The sequence below is a fragment of the Arachis ipaensis genome, chromosome B07, assembly GCF_000816755.2.
Source record: "Arachis ipaensis cultivar K30076 chromosome B07, Araip1.1, whole genome shotgun sequence".
NCBI lineage: Eukaryota > Viridiplantae > Streptophyta > Magnoliopsida > Fabales > Fabaceae > Arachis > Arachis ipaensis.
The window spans coordinates 124,153,170-124,175,526 of record NC_029791.2 but is presented as its reverse complement, the minus strand read 5'-3'; the positions used below and the strand labels follow the sequence as shown (position 1 = coordinate 124,175,526).

At 35.8% G+C, this 22,357-nt stretch overlaps 4 protein-coding genes across 8 annotated transcripts in view; 2 read left to right on the top strand and 2 right to left on the bottom strand.

The window, feature by feature from the left end:
- Positions 351-1,246, top strand: LOC107606274 (oleosin Zm-I). Its single transcript, XM_016308311.2, has one exon. The coding sequence runs from the start codon at positions 443-445 to the stop codon at positions 941-943; it is 501 nt and encodes a 166-aa protein (XP_016163797.1). The 5' UTR covers positions 351-442; the 3' UTR covers positions 944-1,246.
- Positions 1,064-5,740, bottom strand: LOC107606273. Of its 4 annotated transcripts, XR_002350595.1 has the most exons (7): positions 5,451-5,740; positions 3,411-3,536; positions 2,779-2,917; positions 2,583-2,690; positions 2,383-2,476; positions 1,815-2,061; positions 1,064-1,295 (listed from the first exon to the last, which is right to left on the bottom strand). XR_002350595.1 is itself a non-coding variant. In XM_021106578.1 (6 exons), the coding sequence occupies exons 2-6, from the start codon at positions 3,527-3,529 to the stop codon at positions 1,288-1,290; spliced, it is 468 nt and encodes a 155-aa protein (XP_020962237.1). In that variant the 5' UTR covers positions 3,530-3,536; positions 5,451-5,740; the 3' UTR covers positions 1,064-1,287. The 4 variants fall into 4 exon arrangements, 3 of the variants coding, with proteins under 3 accessions (XP_020962237.1, XP_020962235.1, XP_020962236.1); XM_021106578.1 differs by lacking the exon at positions 1,815-2,061; XM_021106576.1 differs by lacking the exon at positions 1,064-1,295 and having other exon boundaries at positions 1,670-2,061.
- Positions 6,018-18,044, top strand: LOC107606272. Of its 2 annotated transcripts, XM_016308308.2 has the most exons (20): positions 6,018-6,190; positions 6,328-6,402; positions 6,685-6,804; positions 6,909-6,949; positions 7,169-7,276; positions 7,550-7,761; positions 8,572-10,421; positions 11,889-12,095; positions 12,207-12,866; positions 12,971-13,206; positions 13,326-13,536; positions 13,670-13,825; positions 14,268-14,425; positions 14,504-14,696; positions 14,897-15,279; positions 15,668-15,848; positions 16,044-16,270; positions 16,367-17,030; positions 17,302-17,371; positions 17,586-18,044. In XM_016308308.2, the coding sequence occupies exons 1-20, from the start codon at positions 6,188-6,190 to the stop codon at positions 17,813-17,815; spliced, it is 5,985 nt and encodes a 1,994-aa protein (XP_016163794.1). In that variant the 5' UTR covers positions 6,018-6,187; the 3' UTR covers positions 17,816-18,044. The 2 variants fall into 2 exon arrangements, with proteins under 2 accessions (XP_016163794.1, XP_016163795.1); XM_016308309.2 differs by lacking the exon at positions 7,169-7,276.
- Positions 20,049-22,357, bottom strand: part of LOC107606271 — a 10,964-nt gene continuing 8,655 nt past the window's right edge. Inside the window, exons 19-23 of the mRNA XM_021106575.1 lie at positions 22,030-22,238; positions 21,686-21,928; positions 21,270-21,361; positions 21,027-21,176; positions 20,049-20,349 (exon numbers count right to left, since the gene is read on the bottom strand). Of these exons, the coding sequence (XP_020962234.1) occupies positions 21,029-21,176; positions 21,270-21,361; positions 21,686-21,928; positions 22,030-22,238 (692 nt within the window). The 3' untranslated portion in view covers positions 20,049-20,349; positions 21,027-21,028. The remainder of the gene's footprint in view (positions 20,350-21,026; positions 21,177-21,269; positions 21,362-21,685; positions 21,929-22,029; positions 22,239-22,357) is intronic.

Genomic DNA, 22,357 nt, shown 5'->3' with positions numbered 1-22,357 from the left:
AACCAAGTACTTATTTATGGTTTACTCATCAGAGTAATTAAGCCGTTAATTAATTAATGTTATGAATTTTTTTTCCCAAATAGACAGTTATTTCAAAGAAAAGGAGACATAACTCTATTAAAAAATATCAAAATTACCATTATCGAAAGCATGCCATGGTCCCCAGCAGAGAAAGGGTCCTGTAACAATGTAACAATGTAACAATGTATGGTGATCAGTGTTAGAAGACACCAGTCAGTTAAAGGGACAGGTGTTGCATCACCTCCACCTCAGTTTCATGCAAAGCCGCCACGACACAGCAATGCACCCTCCCCTTTTGCCAGCTTAACCTCCCTTCATTGCTATACATTCCCTTCACTTCTCTCTCACTCTTCCTCAAACCCCATCACTTCTTGTCTAAAAATTCTCAAAAGTCACCAGCCACCAAAACCCATTTACCATTATGTCTGATCAAACAAGGACAGGCTATGGAGGAGGAGGGTCCTATGGATCATCCTATGGTGGAGGAGGCACCTATGGTTCATCTTATGGAACCTCCTATGACCCCAGTACTAACCAACCTATACGCCAAGCCATCAAGTTCATGACAGCATCAGCCATTGGTGTCTCATTCTTGATCCTGTCTGGGTTGATCCTCACTGGAACTGTCATAGGTTTGATCATTGCAACACCACTTCTTGTTATCTTCAGTCCTATCCTTGTCCCTGCTGCCATAACCCTTGCACTGGCTGCTGGTGGATTCTTGTTCTCTGGTGGCTGTGGTGTTGCTGCCATTGCTGCATTGTCATGGTTGTACAGCTATGTCACTGGGAAACACCCTGCTGGCTCTGATAGGCTTGATTATGCTAAAGGGGTGATTGCTGATAAGGCTAGGGATGTTAAGGACAGGGCCAAGGATTATGCTGGTGCTGGTAGGGCTCAGGAGGGCACACAAGGGTATTGATCATCATTGTGATGATGAAAAATGGAAGCTTTGTGTGTATGTGTGGGTGAGTGAGGTTGGAGGTGGTACTCGAAGTCATAGGCACCCTTTTGAGATTTGCATGTTGGAGTTTCATGTCACGTTATCATGTTTGTATCTTGTGTCCACTGTCCAGTGTTATATTCTGTATTTGTCTTTTCACTTTTTATTGTATCTTTGTTGGTTTCTGAGGATGAATCTCTCACTTTATTTGTGTAGTCATCATGTTAATAAATCAGAACTCTTGTAAGAATATTTCCTCGTCTTAAGATATGTGTTTGATTATTTCTTAGAACTGTTCCTTTTTCACCATTTTTGTTGCTCTATTAACTAGCTGTAGGGGAAGCAAAAATATACATCAGATGTGTGTGTTAAAAATTATGTTTGTGAAATTGATTTTAATAATTAAAGTGACATTAATAGAAAAAATATAATAAAATAATAACGAGGTAAGAAAAAATATGTATTTTTATTAATATTATATTTTAATTTTAGAAAACAAAAAGATAGTATCTTAAAACTTATTTTTTTTTTTCAAAAGCATTTTAATTTTTCAAAAAGGCAATACTACCTTTATAAAAGCATTCTTAATTTTTCAAAAAGCTAAAATATAACCACATGATTTTTTGATTTATCAAAAATATTTGTCACCCCTCCAAAAAAATTTTACCAGGTTATCCATGTGTGAATTCAAAGCCATGCAAGATATTGGTAATCAGAAACAAAACTGAAGTAACGCATTTCTAAAATAGTAGTAAATAATGTTAGGAGCATCATCATCAAAAGTAAAAATGGAACCTCTGTTTCTTGCATGCAGAATACATCTAAAATATGATGGGGGTATATAAAGAACCTGGTGGATTCCAAATTTGTCTTCAGTGTAACATGAATATGTAGGTGTGCCTCAAATAATGTTATAATCACAATCACTTGTCAAAAAGTTTTTGAGACATGTTGAGTAGACCTTGACACTTGGTTTTTTGGTAACAAATACGGTGGAAGAAAAGAAGGGATGACGAATGCAATGCATAGACAGAGTAATGCCAGCGCCACTACCCACCAAGCTTTGTGGGGTATGCCTAATAACAGTTCGTCACAGACTGTAGTAAAAAAAGAGGAGGATACAAGATATCAATATCAGAATTCCATGAGGACAAGTCATGGAAATAATGTAAATATCTTAAGATGAAAGAGAATTCAATGAAGGCATGCAATCAACCCCTTTGGATGCAGCCACTACTAATAGCAATTAGTATGTTTATGGCAATTACATAATTTTAACTTAAAAGTGTGAAAGTTCTTATATATCTGTAGTTAGAAAAAAAAAAAGAATAAATAATTGGAGACAATAGAAAAGGACCAAATGGGATACGTCATATATACATAGATTGCAAATACAGATACTTTGCAAAAAAGCTTACCAATGTTGAAGATAATAAACTCCCTCTCTTGTACATGTGGTATTGCTGGAAACCCCTCTGGCTCCACAGTTACCAATAATATGTTGTGTTTATCCTGAATTATGTCAATGTTGCAAGGGCAGAACACAATAAAATTAAGCACATGCATACATTTAAGTTTAAGAAATTTCAACTACCATATTTCATATTAAATATTGGACCTCATCACCATAGGATTTGAAAATGAGCTTCTCAGTGTTGAGTAATCTCCTGTTACTGTTCACCAACAATTTCGATTTAAGTAGTTGTATGGAGAAAATAGCTGGTACCTGGTGTTTTTTAATTTTGTATATGTCAGTTTCCAGAGTAGAGATTTCCATGCAAAGAACTTAATGAAGGTATGCTATGTATACATACAGAAGCTGGATATGATATCTTCACTTCATACCAAGTGTGTGGTCTCAGATTCTCTAATTGATAAAAGCGAGAGCCACCTTGTAATAGCAACGTTTCTCTCTCAAGCTCTTCTCCAACTCTCAGAATTTTATCCTCATCCCTGCCACAGTGAGCATTTGACCTTAAGACTAAGTTCACAACAAGAATTCTGATATGTAGAATGTAAACCAAAAGCATGTTTGGCAAATAACTGTCTCAGGTAAAGATATTCCTTTGTGAAAAGAAGAAAAAAATTGTATGTTTAGTTAACAACAAAGTCTTGTCTTATTGATTGTCTATTTAGACATAATCGACTACATAGATCAAACGATATCATAATAAATCATATGCTACATGAGTCAATGTCAAAATGCCCTACATAAATGATATATGTTTAAACTATTTATATTTTAAATCTATTTTTAACAATTTTCTCTAAAGTTTGTTTAGGTCGTCTTCCATCTGAACCACTTTTCTTATTGGAGTTTTAATAAAACTTCTCCAAACATATCCATACTATTTAAGATGGTGCTACCCCAAAACTCTTTTCTAATGCAATCATTTCTAAAATTTTATAATGGAAGCATAACTGGGGACTTTTATATGGTGCTTACATATTCCCAAAGCAGAGGGCTGGGCCCTTTATGATGATCTGGAGAATGCAAAGTAGAATAAACATATTACACATATAAATGTGATGGGTAGATGATGAAGATGACATCCAAATCTTCATCCGATACCTGAAAATGTTCAGTATTTTAGTACACACTTGACCATATAATAGTATGCAGAATTTAGCATGTTTGTTGGTTTTTGTTTTTATGAAACTGCACCACCTGTCACCTGAGACTAGATAAAGAGGAGAATACATCACATGTATATAAGATTTTACGATTTGAGAGTGATAAATTTGTTTAGTTAGACTAGTTTGCCCTTCACTATGAAATAAATAGACAAATCAAATCTTGAAGAATGATTATGTCCTTCTTGTATTTGGCCAAAATGAGCTTGGGAATTTACTTGATTATCATGGTGGGATGGAGAGTGAGCAATTCTCTCCCTTACTAAAGCAATCTTATGAACACAATGTTTGATTCCAGATCCCTGAGCTAACTAAACTAAGTAACTAACAACTTCCGCACAGAAAGGTAAACAAAGGCAGAACAATAACACACAGTAGCCTCTTGAATACTTTGAGAAATAAAAAAGACATGATAATGCAGCTTCAGAATTGGCAACTAATTTGGATTGAACCTGCTGAAATGCCCCCAGCTGAAGGGGAAAAGAAGAAAAGAAAAGAAGAAGATGTCCTTGACTAGTTTTCCGTAGGCCTTTTATCAAACACCTTCTCTTCAGTTTCCACTCAATTAATTTCGCCAATGATTTACAGACAGAACCAAAATAAAAAATTCTAAGCTCATTCCAGTCATATCAAAATTAACACTAAAATCTTCAGTTGCGGTAGAAACATGCATACCTTTAAATGCAAAACTTAGAGAAGCCAAAACCGGGTGAAGGGAAAAAGAGGCCGTTGTTAAAATTTGATAGTTAATTAGTTATTATACCCATAGGTGTAAGAACCGACCTGGTGATCGAACCCATCAGGCTATTGGGTCACTAGTTCAACCGGTGGATCACAGTTGAACCAGTCTTATTTAAATAAAAATATAAAATAGTAAAAAACTTAAAATTAAAATTTGAAATACAAGTTCAATTTTTTGAAGTCATAAACTAAAGTCACACAATATATTAATTAACAAAAGTCTCGTTGAGACAAGAAGTTCAACAAAACAACAAAAGGAAAAACAAGTATGTATTTGAACTTGTAAAAAGCTCACTCCTTGCTGATGAAGATAGACTTATGCCAGCTTAAAAGCTGGAATTGAAAAAATCTTAGCCATAAGCACTAAAAATCAAGGGAAGGGAAAACAAAAATAGGTAAAAAGATAATAAATCAAGGCATTGCACACTTGATTGACGAAAAAGGTGCTAACAGTCAAATTATTAATTTTTTTTTGGTGACAGTCAAATTATTAATTTGGTTAAGCTCAAACTGATTTGAAAGTTAAAATAAAAACGTTTTATCTTTTATCTGCATACAGTTTTCAGTTCAAGCACACACTGACAAAGTCAACTAAACAATTTAGTTCAAATTTGATATTTTCTAGAGAGGCTTTACACCAACCAAGTCCTATCTAACTACGAATAATATTACAAATAGAGCGACATAGAATCCTCCCAACATTATTTTCTTCAAAAGTTCAATCAAAAAACATATAACTGGCACTTCAACAAACTGTGAATTCAGAACACTTTCCAATCAAAACCACTCAACAAATCCAAGTATGAAAGAGATCAAAGGAGCTAAAACCAATTCAACAATCAACAAAGACGCAGCATATTCATAATCAGCAAAACCACTGCATATTCATATTCATAAACAAATTCAAAAACCAATTCAACAATCAACAAAACTCAGCATATTCATAATCAGCAAAACAACTGCATATTCATATTCATATTCATAAACAAATTTAAAAACCAATTCAATATTTCAACCACTGCCATATTCTAATCAGCATCATAAACCAAGCAACAATAAAATTAACAGCAATAACATCAATGAATAACTGGAAAAAAAATAAAATGGTTACCTGTTGTTGCAGAGGCAGAATCGATTCCGGAAGGTGGACGACGAACGGCAGCGTGCAGGCAGCAATAACCACGGAGGCACGGACCACGAGGAACGAGCAGTAACAACCACTCACTGAGACGGAGGAAAGGCGGAGGGAGGCGCGGCGAGCATGCAGTGGCGGTACCGAGGTGAGCTCCCAGCTCTGCCTCTATGTGACAGTGTCTCTGGTGGTGCTTCAGATTCAGCCAGGGTTTTTTTTTGTTAATTAAAAAATCAAAACGACGTCGTTTGGAATGGGCGTTTAAAAAAAATGAGAAGTCAAATGAACTCTCGCACTTTTTTCTACGAAGAATGTTAGGGCAAGCAATTTTTATGATTTGTAGCTATCAAATAATTATCAATGATAATATGGTGTGAAATTTCATTCAATAGCTCACTTTTTTTTTGCTGGTTACATGCTGGCCAGAATTTAACAAAATTGCTGTCCCTAAACTTTTCCTTTTTGTATTTCTAAAATAATGATAAAAAAACAGAAAATGACAAAAAAGCAAGAATCCCTAAAACGATGTCGTTTCTTAAACGGTTGAAGGGCCGTTCTGAGAGCGCGCCCGCTCTCCCTCGCTTACAAGCTAAAACAACCGGAAACGGAGAGAGAAAAAAAATTCGAAAGCTAAGACTGAAATCGAAGCTTGGAACCCTAAAAAATTGATGATCTAACAGTGACAAACTAACATTTTGCATTTCTGAACATTGAATATGGTACATGCATTTTCGTCTTTATCGTGTCGTTACTGCGATAGCTTCTACGTTTCTCACCAGCTTCGTCTTCAATGAAATGCTAAGTTTTCGATTTGGAATCTGATAAGAGCTCCTTTTTTTTTTCCTTTTCTTCTTAGTTCTCAATTGCAGCTATCAATGATACTGACCCGAAAGCTAAATGGGAGCCACTAGCTCCTACCAAAGAAGCTCAGGCATGTTCCTTTTTACTTAACTTCTATGATAAATGGTTATGGCATTATATTGGAAATTCAGTTTAGGGTTCAGTGACTAGGGTTCTTCATAATCTTAGTAGCATTGAGGTAGTAATGTTCCGTGGCTTGTTGTTCATGTGCTTTTTTTAAAAAAAAAAATTATAATCATTGTTACTGTTTGAAAATCTAGGGTTATGAAATTGTGATCGACATATCCGAGTGTCTCAAGTGCTGCATAGCATTATTCATTCAGCATCATTTTTCTTTTCCCTGCTGTTTCAGGAATTTCATCTGACTCAAACTTATCATGATGGGTTACTCAAGTTACAATCTAAAGACTACCAAAAGGCTCGCGAGTTATTAGAATCAGTACTTAAAGATCCTCTTTTAGCTAATGCACAGGTTTTGGATTTCACCTAGTGCATATATTTTTTGTTCCATGGTTGTATACACTTTCGTTTTAAATTGGAAGTACAATGATCTAATGGTGTATTTTCTGTCATCAGGTGGATAGCAGTGTCAGTGATAGTCATCTTTTGCAACTAAGGTTTTGTTCTTGACTCTATTATGTATTGTATTCTATCTCATGTTGTGTTTTCAATTGTTCTGTAATTGTATTCTCATATAAACCTCCTCTTTCAACATTTAGTCTGTTAGAGTGACATTGGGCACGAGTATATTGCAATGAGTTCCTTTGCCATGGGTTAAGGGCTCACCATGATTATGATATTCTGATAATTTTGTTACTTTATGCATTTTGACAAAGTGCATGGGTGGTGGATGTTAGTCATAAAACCACTGTGGGTCTTCGTAAAAATGGTTGCATAGCCTCACACAACAAAAGCAAAGGTTGGCAATCCCCATCAACAGATGAGTATGAACTATTTGCATAGCTTCATACATAGGCATAATTTTGACTTTTTTAGATTGTGCTTTCCAAGTGCTTGGCCAGGGTTGCTTGATGTGGATTTCGAGGCCCTATGTGACTTGTGTAATACATGTCTACAAATGTCTTGTGTCATTCATGTTGCAGTTCTCTATGCAACTGGGTTTTTGGCCTCCCACGTGCTTATATTATTCTTATTCTCTTCTGAACAATATTCTTCTTTAAGTATATGTGACTGTTAGCTATTGATTTTCTCCACAGATTTTTGGCACTGAAGAACCTTGCCACTGTATTTCTTCAGCTAGGTTCTGCACATTATGAGAATGCTCTGCACTGTTATCTTCAAGCTGTCGAGATTGATTCAAAAGATTCTGTTGTCTGGAACCAGCTGGGAACATTGTCATGCTCAATGAACTTACTGAGTATTTCCCGTTGGGCATTTGAGCAAGGCCTCATGTGTAGCCCCAATAACTGTAAGCACTTGTATATTTTTAATTATGTCCATTGGTTGGGGTTTTATTTGTTGAGCTCTCATTAGTATTTCCCGGCTGTGAAATTCAGAGTTTGTTTCCCTTCTGTATGATCTTTGTCCTTCAATTGAGTGTATCCTTCAGTCTCTTTGTTCTGCAGTGTTCAAATGCATTATGGACAATAGAACTACTTTTGGTTTTTTATTTCCTTCTCAGTTGGCATCAAATATGAAATTAATATCTGGAGAAATGTGAAATGCTATTCAGCAAGAAGTAATTTTTCATTTATTCTGACTGAATGGACATCAGGGAGAATTTATGTTACGTATTTGACATTATTTTACAAGGATTAACCACTCCAACCATAACGTTTAAACATAGCTCAACTTTGTTCCTTTTTTGGAGGTTAATTTGTAATTATACACTCAAGTAATTTCTATTTAACCCTACCAAAACATAAATAAGTAGAGGAGTCCGAATGCACAAGGCTCCTACAGTTACGGGATATTAGGTCAGGCATTGACGCCCTTTTACCCCTTTAAGCACCATGACTATCATGTCTCAAGTTTGAAATTTTACTACGATGTGAAGATCACCCTCTTACTCAAGCAAAACTAGTTATTTCAAAATTGGTGAGGTAGTTATTTCTTATAATAAGATTTTTGCTCTGAAAGTTCTTTTCAAATCACATTCTTTTCAATAGTAATTCAGTGCATGTCATCCCCTCCAAATATGTACATATTACATAGAGCGTAATGCACATATTACATATGTATATGTCTTCGTGATCTTTTGCCCTTGATGTAACTACAGGGAATTGCATGGAAAAGCTTTTGGAAGTTCTTATTGCTATTGGCGATGAGGTTGCTTGCTTGTCTGTCACTGAGTTGATTTTGAGGCACTGGCCATCACATTCTCGTGCATTGCATGTTAAAAATACCATTGAAGAGTCAGAACCATTGCCATTTGCTCCCAGAGGCATAGACAAACTTGAACCAAAACATGTGCGCCTCAAATTTCCGGATAAGAGAAAAGCTAGTAATGAGAATGCAGATGAGGGTGTTGCATTCAAAAAGCCAAACCAGAACAGAGAACTGCAGCTGACAGAAGCTTCCTGGGTGGCTTTGGCTGATGCCCTGCTGGAAATCCTACAAAGTTCTGATGTAAACCCTGAAAAATTGTGCATCTCTCCGGATGTTAGACTAAGCATAAGCTTACCTTGTTTGGAAGCTGCTATGAATACCGTGGAAGGGGTAGGGCCCTGTGGTGAAAGCAGTGCTTCGCGTGATGGTAACATAGAAAGGCCAAGTGCTAAAGGTAAAGAAGCAAATATCCAAGAAGAACAACCACATGAAAGGCGAAGTTCTCGACTAGAAAGGCTGCGTAGTCGTAAACCAGGGAAAGAAGAATCAGATTCTTGTGGCAAGGACCGGGCAAAGGTTGTCATTCAATACTTAGAGCCATTCATTGATCGTGGATTGGGTAGTCCAGATATTGTTGATAGTGATAACTGTGCATTATCCTATTCAGTAAATTCTGAAAATAATAATGTTTGTGCATTTCTATTACAAACTTCAAAAAATTACGGTGCTTATCATATGGGGCACTTGCTTTTGGAAGAGGTTGCAAGACAAGGCCTCCTATATCAAGATGCTTTTGTCAAATTTCTTGAGTTAGAAAGGTTGACACGGCATTGGGGAATGGAACGAACTGCTGAATGTAGTCTTTTTCTTGCCGAGTTGTATCATGACTTTGGATTATGCTCCTCCCCTGGTTCTAAACAATCAGAATATATGTCAGAGACATCTTATCATCTCTGTAAGATCATAGAGTCTGTAGCTCTAGATTATCCATTTCACTTGAAACATGCCTTGAATGAAGATGAAGGTTTGCTTGGTAGTTTCCAAGGGATGGATAGAATATCAGTTGATACCTCTAATGAGAGCAATTCAGACAGCTCATTTCTGATGGAGAATAGTGCATTTTGGGTTCGATTCTTCTGGCTAAGTGGGAGAATGTCTGTTTTTGATGGTAACAGGGCAAAAGGTTGTGAAGAATTTTGTATTTCTTTGTCACTTTTGGCAAAGCGGGAAACTATGGAAGATTCTCCATGTTCAGTCCGTCGTATGCATTGCAAGGCCGTAAAAGAGCTGAACATTGATAGAGTTCTTTACGAGATCAATATATTAAAGGTCAATTTCTTGATGGAAAATTCTGTCATTGAGTTGATGGAACAAGAAAAGTATTTGGAGTGTATATCATTGCTCTCTCCACTTCTATTCTCCACACAGGATGTCTACATTGATGCATTTTCTCTTACAGTGCCAGATAAAAAAGATGAAAAAATAACTTCCATTGAACTAATGGCTTTAGATGTTCTAATAGAAGCATGTCAGAAGATAGAGCCAATGGATGTAGAAATGTATTTCAATTGCCACTATAAAAAGCTGAAAATACTTATGGCAATAATGGGATTAAATAAATGTATGACATCATTTAAATTTTCTGATCAAACTATTGACTTAGTGGTATCTCCTAATTTTGAGATTGATTCAAATGAAAGTTCAACCAAGCATTGTAGTCACTTGGTTGCACAGGAAGTGAAGGCACTCTCTGATTGTATTTCTCAAGTGAAGAAAGTTATTGACCATCGTGGAGATTCTGTAAGTATATATCATTCTCATTAGTTTAGGATTCTAAGCTGTGATAGCCATGAAGCAAGTTTCTGAGAAAAATATTCTCACTGTTCACCCAGGATTAAGTTTATGAACTACAAATGTAATTAAGTTTCCTTCATGTTCACAGCAACATCTAGATATTGTCAACATGGTAAAACATTTCTCATTGCATGTAAAAACCAAAAGGTTGTACTTCATTGTTGTGTATGGTCATGATTTTCTTTCCCCTGTAGTGAGAGATTTCTTGTGTTAGATTCAAGGAGACTGATTGGCTCTGCTTTACATTTTATCCTTTTGGGTATATATGATGGTTTTGGTTATAATTTTTCTATTCCATGGAGTGTTTCTTCTCTGAAATTATTTTTCTCCTACCAAATCTGAAGAAAAAAAATAAGGACAGAAGTTACTTTTGGAGCTTTGTTCTCCCGCTTATCTTGTTCTTTTCCTCTAATATGTATTTCTTTTGTTCCGTATGGAATTCGAAAGAAAAAAAGGGGTCTGATTCTTTGATTTGGAATTATTTACTGGAGACTGTTAATTATCAACTGAATCTTTTTAGGTTTTCCTTTTGTATTCCTCCTCTTAGAGAGTCTTTTAAACCTACCTCACAGTGCTGTTAGTTATCCAAATTATCAGCTTGTTTTCACTCAGTAACATTTGGGGTTTATAACAATTGGATTTCATAACGTTATTCAGGATTTGGTTTTTGCTTTATGTTTTGAAATGGTTTTGTTGATACAGACATCCATTTATTGGACTCTTTTAAGGGAAAGATACAGAACTTTGTCTGCACAGCAGTTTTGCGACCCTGTTGCTCTTTCTCCTACTATAGCAGGAAGTACTTATTTACGCAAGAGTAGAAAATCCCCATCAGTTGGCTACGTGCACTTTGGTCCTGTTACTTTAAAAATGTGCAAAATAGTAATGACCTAAGTGCACATAACTCAAAGTTGCGGGAGTTCTGTAAACTTTTTCCTAATTATTTAATTGTTTGATGTACTAATCAGTCGTCAATATTTAGTAACATTTTCACTGTGCAACAATTTAAGGTCTTCCAACATTTGTAAGCAATTTTTGCTGTCCAAACTGTGTGAGTATATGTCAAATTAACATGAGCTGCTGCCTTGAGATGACGGTCAATCAATGCTTTAATCTCATCTATGGAACTGGGCCCATCTAGTGGGACAAGACTTCGACATTGTGTCATTCCTGATGCAATATTCTAATTTCTCTTTTATACGTCATTCATTTTCTTTTCTCTTCAGTTATGGAGGATATCTTATTATCCTAAATGTTGCATTTTTCTCATTTTCTATTTAAAAAATAAAATTAGCCGCAATATGTGTTATGTGAAATCTGGTTCACATAGCCTGGTTTTAGTCATGACACATTTTCATATTTAACTATCAAATATCACTTGTAGTGAAACCATTAATGTTCTTATGCTGGCAGGATGGCCTTACAGTTCCAACAAACAGCATTTTCCAAATGCAGTCTCTATTATTGTTAATCATGAGATATGTTGCAAACTTACTTGTCTGTAACAAAGCCTCTGAACCAGTACATTCTGATGAAGAAGAAAACAACTATTTTGTTGATGCAGCCGTTGTTTTCTGCAAACTCCAGCATCTCAGCCCAGCTACACCTATCAAAACTCAAGTGAGCTATCCTGTGGAAAAAAAATTACTTTCAATGATTTGGTTGTATTATGGTTTTTTCTTTTGGGTAATTAAAAACATCTCTTTACTCTTTTCTGAACCCTTAACTCAGGTTGATTTAATTGTTGCAACGCATGACTTGCTTGCTGAGTATGGACTGTGCTGTGTCGGTGAAGGTGGAAAAGGTGAAGAAGGAACATTTCTTAGATTTGCAATAAAGCATCTCTTGTCCTTGGATATGAAGCTTAAGTCCAGCTTTAACTATCTAAATAAAGAATCCGTGCAATGTGAAGAGGTATCCAGGAATAGTCTTGTAAATTCATCTGCAGAAGATTCAAAGTCAGATATATTAGATGTCCAGATGGATTGGACAAAAATAGGAGAACTAAATTCTGGGAAGGAGGTTTCTGAAGGAACAATATCAGAAAGGATTGCATCTTGCCGAGTTCAAGAAAAAGACAGTAAGGAAATGGTGTGTGAAGATCATGGAGGGGCTGGGACTGACAGCAGTTTCAGTAAGGTTGAAAATCCAAGCAATCTATTGATTGATGGGAATGAACTTTCAGAAGATGAAATGGAGGAACTTGAGTCAAAAATTGACAGTGCCTTAGATCAATGCTTTTTCTGTTTATATGGATTGAATCTAAGATCTGATTCATCATATGATGATGATATAGTGATGCACAAAAATACAAGCCGGGGAGATTATCAGACCAAAGAACAATGTGCTGATGTTTTCAAGTATGTACTTCCCTATGCAAAGGCATCTTCTGTGAGTGCTCTCTATCTCTAATTTCTGTGGCTCAGTTTGTTTGCAGAATGTTGTATAGAACTTTGTTTCTGATTTTGTTTTGCTAAAAATTTTGTATTTACAAGAGGACTGGATTGGTCAAACTACGTAGAGTTTTAAGAGCCATCAGGAAGCACTTTATGCTGCCACCAGAGGACCTGTTGTTAGGAAACCTGATAGATAAGTTCTTAGATGATCCGAATGTTTGTGAAGATAAACTCTCAGGTGATGCTGGATCTGATGGATTTCTTGAAGCTATAACAAGGATTATGTTTCCTGATAAGGGAGGACTTGTACAGTACAACACAACATTATTGAAGAGGTAAACATTTATAAAGTACTGTTATGCTAAACCAGTCTCTTCTATATTTTATGCCATGTATCCATGATATTCCCTGCCTCTAGCTTCTTAGGGTTAAACCAAAGTGTATTTGTTTTCAGGTCTGAGCCATATTTGGAGGTCTACTGTAACTTATATTATTTCTTAGCTCTATCTGAGGAAATGAGTGCTACAGATAAATGGCCTGGATTTGTTCTCACCAAGGAAGGAGAAGAGTTTGTTGAACAAAATGCAAAGCTCTTTAAATATGATCTCATGTTCAATCCTCTACGTTTTGAAAGCTGGCAGCGACTTGGGAATATTTACGATGAGGCAAGTTAGAAATAATAATTGGTTCACTAAACTGTAAACCCTGAAAATTCTGCAACAGGCAACCCTTTTTTTTTATTTCAACATATGTTGCCATATATGGTTTTATGAATGTTTCTTGATTGTACTGAGCCAGGAAGTAGATTTGTTGCTAAATGATGGCAGCAAGCATGTAAATGTTGTGGCATGGCGGAAGAATCCTACTTTATCCAGTAGAGTGGAAACAAGCCGAAGGAGGAGTAGACGGTGCCTGCTAATGAGTTTAGCTTTGGCTAAGACCTCTGCGCAACAGGTTTTACATTCTTTGTATTTACGCTTTTTAGTTTTTAAGTGGGAGATGAAGCCTATTATAATTTCCGTTTCCTGGAGGAGCATAGTTCCTGTCCTGGGGTATTACTCTCTTGGTTAATCCAAAACAAAACTTAAGAAAAGGAAAGAATTTCTATGGAAAAAAAGGTTCCTTCCACATGTTATATTCATGGTAAATCAAGATTATGGCAGTCGTTGTTCATGCTAGCTACGCGGTTCCATTGAATTTCTGAAAATATTGAAGAATGAAGTTTACAAAAAAATTATCTTTTATGCTGTGATATCTCCAACATACAAGTGCTTATGGATTTGCAAAATTGTATGCGTGCGGTGTTTATTTAACCCTAACCATACTCTTAGAATCTTTTTAAATGTTGAATCATATTGATTATGTTTGTAACTTTTTCTGTGAACGTGTTGTCCAGTGTGAGATACATGAGTTACTGGCACTGGTATACTATGACAGCCTTCAGAATGTAGTGCCATTTTATGATCAGAGATCTGTTTTGCCCTTAAAGGATGCAGCATGGAAGATCTTTTGCAAGAATTCAATGAGACATTTCAAGAAAGCATTCATGCTGAAGTATACATTCTTTGCCCATGGATTATTGTGTGTCTCTTTGGTTCTTTCGTGGTGTTTATGATTGATTTCTTTGTGCAGGCAAGATTGGTTGCATGCATTTTACTTGGGTAAACTCAGCGAAAAGCTTGGATATTCACATGAAACTGCATTAACGTATTATAGCAAAGCCATTGCTTTGAACACATCAGCTGTTGATCCTGTGTATAGGATGCATGCCTCACGTTTGAAGCTGCTGATGAAGTGTGGAAAACATAATTTGGAGATTTTTAAGGTTTTTATTTTTGTTCCCTTTTCTGACCACTAAACTCTATTTTGGTATGTTTTGTTTTATTGCTATTATGTATTTATTCTTGTTCATCAATTTTTTTTTTCAAGATATTTTTGTGCTTTCAACTGTAATCGTTAATTTTTAAGTTAGGAAGGGAATCTGGTGCACCTAATCTTAATTGGCAACACTTTGGTCTCTGGCAGGTTCTTTCATCACACTCGTTTGATCAATCTGTAAAAGATGCTGTCATGAGTATCCTTTGTGATGTGGATAGCTCATTATCAAATGAAAAGGAGAGAAGCATTAAGGCCAATTCTCTAGAAATTAACAATGAAGGGTTGCTCAAATTGGAGACTGCATGGTCTTTGCTTTATAGTGATTGCCTTTCGGCCCTCGAAACCTGTGTGGAGGGAGATCTCAAACATTTTCATAAGGCCAGATACATATTAGCTCAGGGGCTTTATAAAAGAGGTGAGAGCGGTGATACAGAGAGAGCAAAGGATCAGCTTTCTTTCTGCTTCAAATCTTCACGCTCATCCTTTACAATAAATATGTGGGAAATTGATAGCACGGTTAAAAAAGGAAGGTACGGTTTTATTATTACTCCTTTATTGTTAACTTACTGCAAGTTTGAACTTGAACAAAATGGAATTTTACCACACACGATTCAAGGTTCATACAATGGATGATTTTGAAGTATGAATGACTATTACATTGAACATGCTGTTTAAAACAATCTTTTGAATATTTTAAAGATGTGATTTCTTGGAAGGATTCTCTTTCTTTTACTCCCCAATTGGAAAGAAATCATACCCAAATTGTCGTGTAACTTTAGGGTTTCCTTGTTCAATAAAAATAAGCATTGGATATGAGTATGACTTGTTTATTGTTACACTATGAAGGAGCAAGGATATAGCAATATTGTCAACAACATAGTAGTAACCCTAATCTATGTTCAATTTTACAATATTCAGGCGCAAGGCACCAGGATCAGCTGGGAACAAAAAATCCCTTGAGGTTAACTTGCCAGAAAGTTCGCGAAAATTCATTACTTGCATTCGAAAGTATGTGCTGTTTTATCTCAAACTATTGGAAGAGACTGGAGATAGATGTACTCTTGAACGTGCATATGTTTTTCTTCGAGGAGATAAGCGGGTAAATCACAAAGAGCTTGATTTACTGCTTAAACTGAAGTTACGATTTGACTTATGCATATTCACTTTATATTTGAGAATTGTTTTAGATTTTGATTTGTAGAATTGCTGCTGTTATTTCTGCATTCTTTGTTTTTTGATCTGATAGATTCATATCCTGGTTGTGTTTATATATTGGCTTCCACCATATATGCAGTTTTCACTATGCATTGAAGATATTGTACCAGTGGCCATTGGAAGATATTTGAAAGCCCTGGTTTCAGCTATGGGCCATTCTCAGACTTTAAGCTCTGGTCCAGTATGTTCTGACAATGTGCTAGAAAAAATGTTTGCTTTGTTCATGGAGCAAGGGAGCTTATGGCCAGAAATATGCAGCTTGCCTGAAATTGAGAGCCCAGATACATCAGAGAGTATCATATACGGGTAATAAAATGTTGAACAACAATGACCGTCCTTAAGCATAAATGCTGAACATTATTTTCAATGAAAAAGCTTATTCAAATCTTCTAATCTTTTCAGATATCTGCATGAACACATTGTATCATTGGAGAAAAATGGAAAACTGGAAACCCTTGAAGCAATAAATGAGAAGATTAGGAAACGATTTAAGAATCCTAAGTTCTCAAATAGTAGTTGTGCAAAAGTATGCAGGCATTCTTCTGTTGCTTGGTGTCGAACTCTTATATATAATTTGGCACAAATTACTCCAATATCATGTGAATTCCCGAATAGAATTCAAGTTCAGAATTCAACAGATGGTGGGATGGATAATGGCCAACTGCTCTGTATTGACTTGCAACCGCACGAATTATGGAGTACAACTTTTGAAGATCCAACTCATTTGGAAAAAATTGAAACAAAATGGATCGCGATTTTATCAAAAATAAAGAATATAGTGATCAACAAAGTTTCCGATGAAAATTTGGAAACTGCAAACACTTTGCTCCGGGCTTGCTACAATTTTTACCGGGAGAGTTCTTCTGTGGTGCTTTCCTCTGGGCTCAACTCTTATTTGATCCCATACCAATTAGCAGCAGAGACCCCATTAAACCCTAATATGAGTGGGATTGAAGCACTTGATCTGAGCATCCCTAGGAAGCTTCTTTTGTGGGCATATGCTCTACTGCACGGACGATATGCAAATATCTCCTTTGTTGTAAAGCATTGTGAAGAATTCACAAAGGTAGGCTAACTGAATTTCTCTGCTGGAGTTGTTTGACGCTCGACATTCGAGTGTTCCTAATTGACCTTGGATTTACACCGTACAGTATGAATTAGGAGTACTTCTCCACGGGACAGTGGGGAATTATGCAGTACTTCTATGGCTATTGTTGTCTTGTATATTTAAAGGATTAAGAATCTTTTCTTTCATGTTTAGTTGACAATGTCAGACATTATCCTGAAGTAAGAGAATCATTTGACCGCCATTCCTAACTTGTATTTCTTTTTTGCAGTCAAAGATGAAAAGAGGAAGTGGAACTTCACCCGGAATTTCAAACTCACCTGCTGCCTCGACTCTTCCAGGTTATTTTGTCCTCGACAATAATGTTATTTAGGCCAGAGTTTAGTGCCACTCATTATTGTCTATCGCCACATCTTTTCATGATATTTTTCTACCCTACATCGTGATTATATACTCCCATTATTTTAGACATACTGATCTAAGGAAAAATAAGTGTAGTGTAAATACACATAGAAAGCGATGATTTTTAATGATACTACTACATGCTTGTTGTAGGTAGCAGCAGAAGTGTACAAAATTCTGCAGGATGTAGTGATGTTGATTCTACCCAAGTCACAGCAGTCGGGTCTGGTTCTTTGCCTGGCAGCAATACAACGAACTTCGTGAGTTCCGATGAGATTCAAAAGAATCTCTTTGCTTTTCCATCCCACCTGCATCAAAATACCACTAATGATGCAGAAAGAACCAATTTGACAGCTCGAGAAGGAGATGCAGATGGAAATTGATTTTGTACAAAATTACGAGGCACATCTCATAATAGCCGCCTGACTTCTGCGCTCTGCCAATAGGGCTTGAAGATGTAGATACTAGATAGTAGTTGTAAATCTTGGTGTGTTATATAAAAGATTCAGCAAAATGTAAATAGGATTCTAGTTGAGATGTTAAAACTGCGCAATATGCAACGAATAGCTCTGATTTCTCCCTTCTTTTATTCATTTATTTATTTTTGAATTAGGTTGTTAGTCTAAGCGCAACACAAGGTTATGGGGTAACGGTCAAATTCGTCTTAGGACTACTAGGTGTATTGTGGTGTCACTTGATGAGTCACATCATCAAATTTTGATACCATTGGTAACGGTAGGACTAAAATGACTAATTTAAAATTTTTGAAAGACGAATTTGATTAAAAAAAAATTTGGAAACTAATTTAAAGAATAAGTGATCTTTCGAGAGCTAATTTAATTATTTACTCACAAGGGTTTTTTTTTTTTGGTCAATAGATTGAATAACTCCTAATCTTAAGTACTTAAGATGAATTGGACAATTTCCAATTTTAGATACACATCATATATCCACACATTCCTCACATTTACCAAATTTTTTCTCCTCAATAAGACTTGAGCTTGAGACTTTTGAGGTGGAGAGAGAAAAATATGCCATGTGAGCTAAGGTTTATTGGCACAAGGTTATTTTACCTACATGTACATTTGCCTACACTTTTGATGGGAGACCCAAGGTATATTTTTCAATTTTGTTCTAGAAAGTCTGGAAGAAAATCAAACGATGAATAGGGAGGTTCTATCAAAGCAGTGAAAGAGTTTCCAATTAAATTAAGTGGCGCAGGCTGATCATAATTATTTAATGGGATGCTTCTAGATTCCAAATGGACATTTTGAGGGATGGTTCGGAAGAGATCCATTTGTAATCCAAAGAATGGGGGGATTGATTGTTTAGATTCAGGATTCATGTGGTTTTAATCAAGCACTTCTGGCAGAGGTTTCTTTTCTTTTATTTTTTTTCACTTTTCACTGTATCTTTCAGTCTGGTTAGCCAATGATTAATCTGTTACAAATTGGAGCTCTATTTAAGGGTGTTGTTGACCAATGAGTTGTCACATGCACAAGACGAAATTTAAATGTCCGATACTTAAGCGAATTAGTGAGCTAATTATTAGAGCAACTCAAGTTAGTTTGGCGATAAGGTTATTAGAGAAACCGTTTCTTCCCTTGTTAAAAAATGGATGGATCTTATACTTTTCATGTTGCCGAGCGAGGCTCAAGCTATGTTTGCAAACTCATTCACGGATGTTTATCTAAAAAGACAGTTTGCTTCTGGTCATTCATTTAGTATATTGATGGGAAACCCATGCATGCAGTGGAGAATGGGAAGCCAGAGAACCAATGGAGATTCACATCCATTTTGAGAATATTAAGTTACGCTTTCAATATTACCAGCTTGCTTATCGGTGGGTTAGGCCCTGTTGGGGTTTTAAATTGATTGATGATATCTTCAGTGCTGTTGGCTTCTTGTTAGAAACATAATAGTTTGCATGTCAATTTAACTCATAAAATATTTTGATATTACAATTTTAAATAACTCAATCAATTTACAAAATTTCTATTATATTTATCGATTTTACGATATAAATCTTATTACAATATCATCTTTTATATACCTATTTTACTTTTAAAATTTCACCTAAAGTATTAATTTTAAACCAATAATTTTGACAATTAATGTTTGAACATTTTATCAAAAGAGATGTACATTTTAAACTTGTTACGTGGAACCTATAAAACATTTCTTTCCCTTCCGAATATTTATCACAATTATTCCGAAAGAGTCTTATTAGCTAGTGCCCAACAAATATTACGAGTAGAAAATTTGAATCGAAAACTAATATCCTTAGGACATTCTTTAACTAAATCCTTATCAAAACTTTTTGTTTTTTTTAAGTCTGGAAGGGAGGCGAATGATAAATTAGGTATCTTGTAATGCATTAACACACTAATAACGCATAACGCATTCAGTTCCAAATTCACATGCCACATTGCCACATCCACCGTACCGTGCTGTTATTAGTTATGACTATACAATCCATGCAAATCGAGACATAACGTATAACATTTTGATCCTACCGTAACCATTTCTAAATGGTCTGCTGTGTTAACCTGATCAGATGAGGATAAAATTTATAGAAACATTACTTCGTAATATACAAAAAGTTAACAATGCGAATATTAGAACTCTAGCAGCCGTTCATTGCGGGGATTCATTCAAGAACCAGACCAAACGGAGTTACGCGAAAATAAAATGATAATATTAAATGACAATATGTTAGTTTGTGAGGAAAACCTAGGAAGTTGGGTGAGATATTACCAAAGACTTGGACAAGGATTAGATACAAACAAAGAGTTAGAGAAAGGGCAGGTGCAGCACAAAAGAAGCCCTCATTTAAGCACAGCTAATAAGCTTGGCAACTGTTTGAAACCGAAACAAGCCCTCAACGACCCATATGCTCCTCCCTCACCCCATCAATCTAGAAACGTAAACCAGAACCCCACCCAATAAAGCTTTAAAATCTGCATAATTGAAGCTGTCTAAATATAATTAAATACACAGTAGCATAATCAATCGTAATCTTGAAAACCAACCATGATCTAAAACAAAAATGCTAAGTAATACAATTGTAGTATAACTAAGTTTGATTACAAAAAAATGACCAACAGCTGAAACAACAAATATGAAACAATAACTTCTCTTTTGTGGCAAGGTTGGCGGAGGATTGAAGCTCAAAAAATCTTATTCCAAGACTGCCAAATTCTCATGGTTGATTTTTACTAAACTTGAGGGCATTTCCCAAATGAACAAAAATGACGAAGTATGCATTAAGACTAATCTACAACTACATTTAGAGAGTGCTTATTTACTTTATATTTACACAGTAGGGAAATTCAAGGTGAAAATTTTCTTTTTTTTTATAACAAAAACTATTGAACATCAGGTGTTACAGTAATGAATGCCTCTAAAACTCTACTTTGGATTTTCTGTAGTGCTATTTCTCCCCACCTTGAGTTTTCCTACCATCTCTATGTCAATCTTTGACCTAATTCTAGATGGCCGTACTCAAATTAAACATGTATTAGATCAAGGGAAAAGGAGGGGAAGGAGGAAATGAGTTACTGTTGAATATATGTATATATGCTGTGAACATACCATCATGACTGCCAGAACAGCTCAAAATCGTTACTATACAAGGAACGGTCTTGAATTTCCAGATTGGCAACATGCCAATTGATGAGTTGAGATTGGGACAATTTACACAACACCAGTCCAGCTGGAAAAATCCACCATTCATTTTCGTCCCTGCATCCACATAAAGTTGAAAAGAGAAAAAGTTCTACTAATCAAATTTCCCAAGCAAAAAAACTGTTATATATAAGCTTGGAATACACTTACATGCCAATACTCCATGGCTGAGTGCTGGGTTGTTTTTTACCCGAAGATGATTGAGAGTAGTAATGAACATATCCACAAAGAAATGCAATGACCTAGTAACAAAAGAAACAGCCAAGTCCCTTAGATTTGAAAAGAGGGCTATGCTAAATCCAAAATGAATAAATAAAGGGAAAGGGTCTCTGTTGATATCTTCAACTCTTTTAAGGTATGTTTAGTTGGAGTTAAAAAAATGGAATGAGAACGTTCATAGAAGACCTCTGTAAGTTTACACATTAAACCCATCCGTGAAAATTTCCAGCCTATTTTAAACCCCCTATTCCCCTAACCAAAAATATGAATAAACCTCGTTTGTCCCATTGCATAAGGTAAAAGAATAACTGCAACTGATCAGCTGAAACCTGATAGAGAGAACTCACAACATTAACAACAGATGTAAGGTTCCATAGAGCATAAAGGCGTGCAAGGCCTGCAGAACGTCTTGGTCCATGACTAAAGAGAGCATTAATTCCAACAGGGAACGGGAGGAGAATACCAAAAGGCAATATGAACAAAACAAGGAAGACATCCATCATCGAAATTGAATACAGTTGAAGCAGCGTAAGTAATACTAAACTAAAATCTCCTAGAAGTAGCATTGAGATTACTAAACCAACAAGATCCTGCAACAACAGTGCAAAAGGGAAAGGGGGAACATGTCAGCTCTAAAAAACAATACGAATAAATTATATCTAGTGAGTACACAATGATCAATGCAACATACCTGATGGCCAACAGGTTTTGTATTATGAAGTATAAAAGAGAGAAGATAAAAGATATCCCTCTTCTCATCAAGCATATGCAAATTGTTCACACTTAAAGCAGCTCCGTGTGTCTTTCGCCTCATATAATTGTTCTCAGTTCTTCCACGAGGGCTTAAGTGACCTCTGCTTCTTGGAAGAACTGGGGGTCGATCCTTCTTAATATTAAGCCTGGAAACAAAAATAACAAAAACCAAATCATAATACAACTATCACATACCAAAAAATATACCATAAATTTCAATAGATCAACAAGAAAAAGAAAAATAGTTTCTCTGTAGATGACATGAA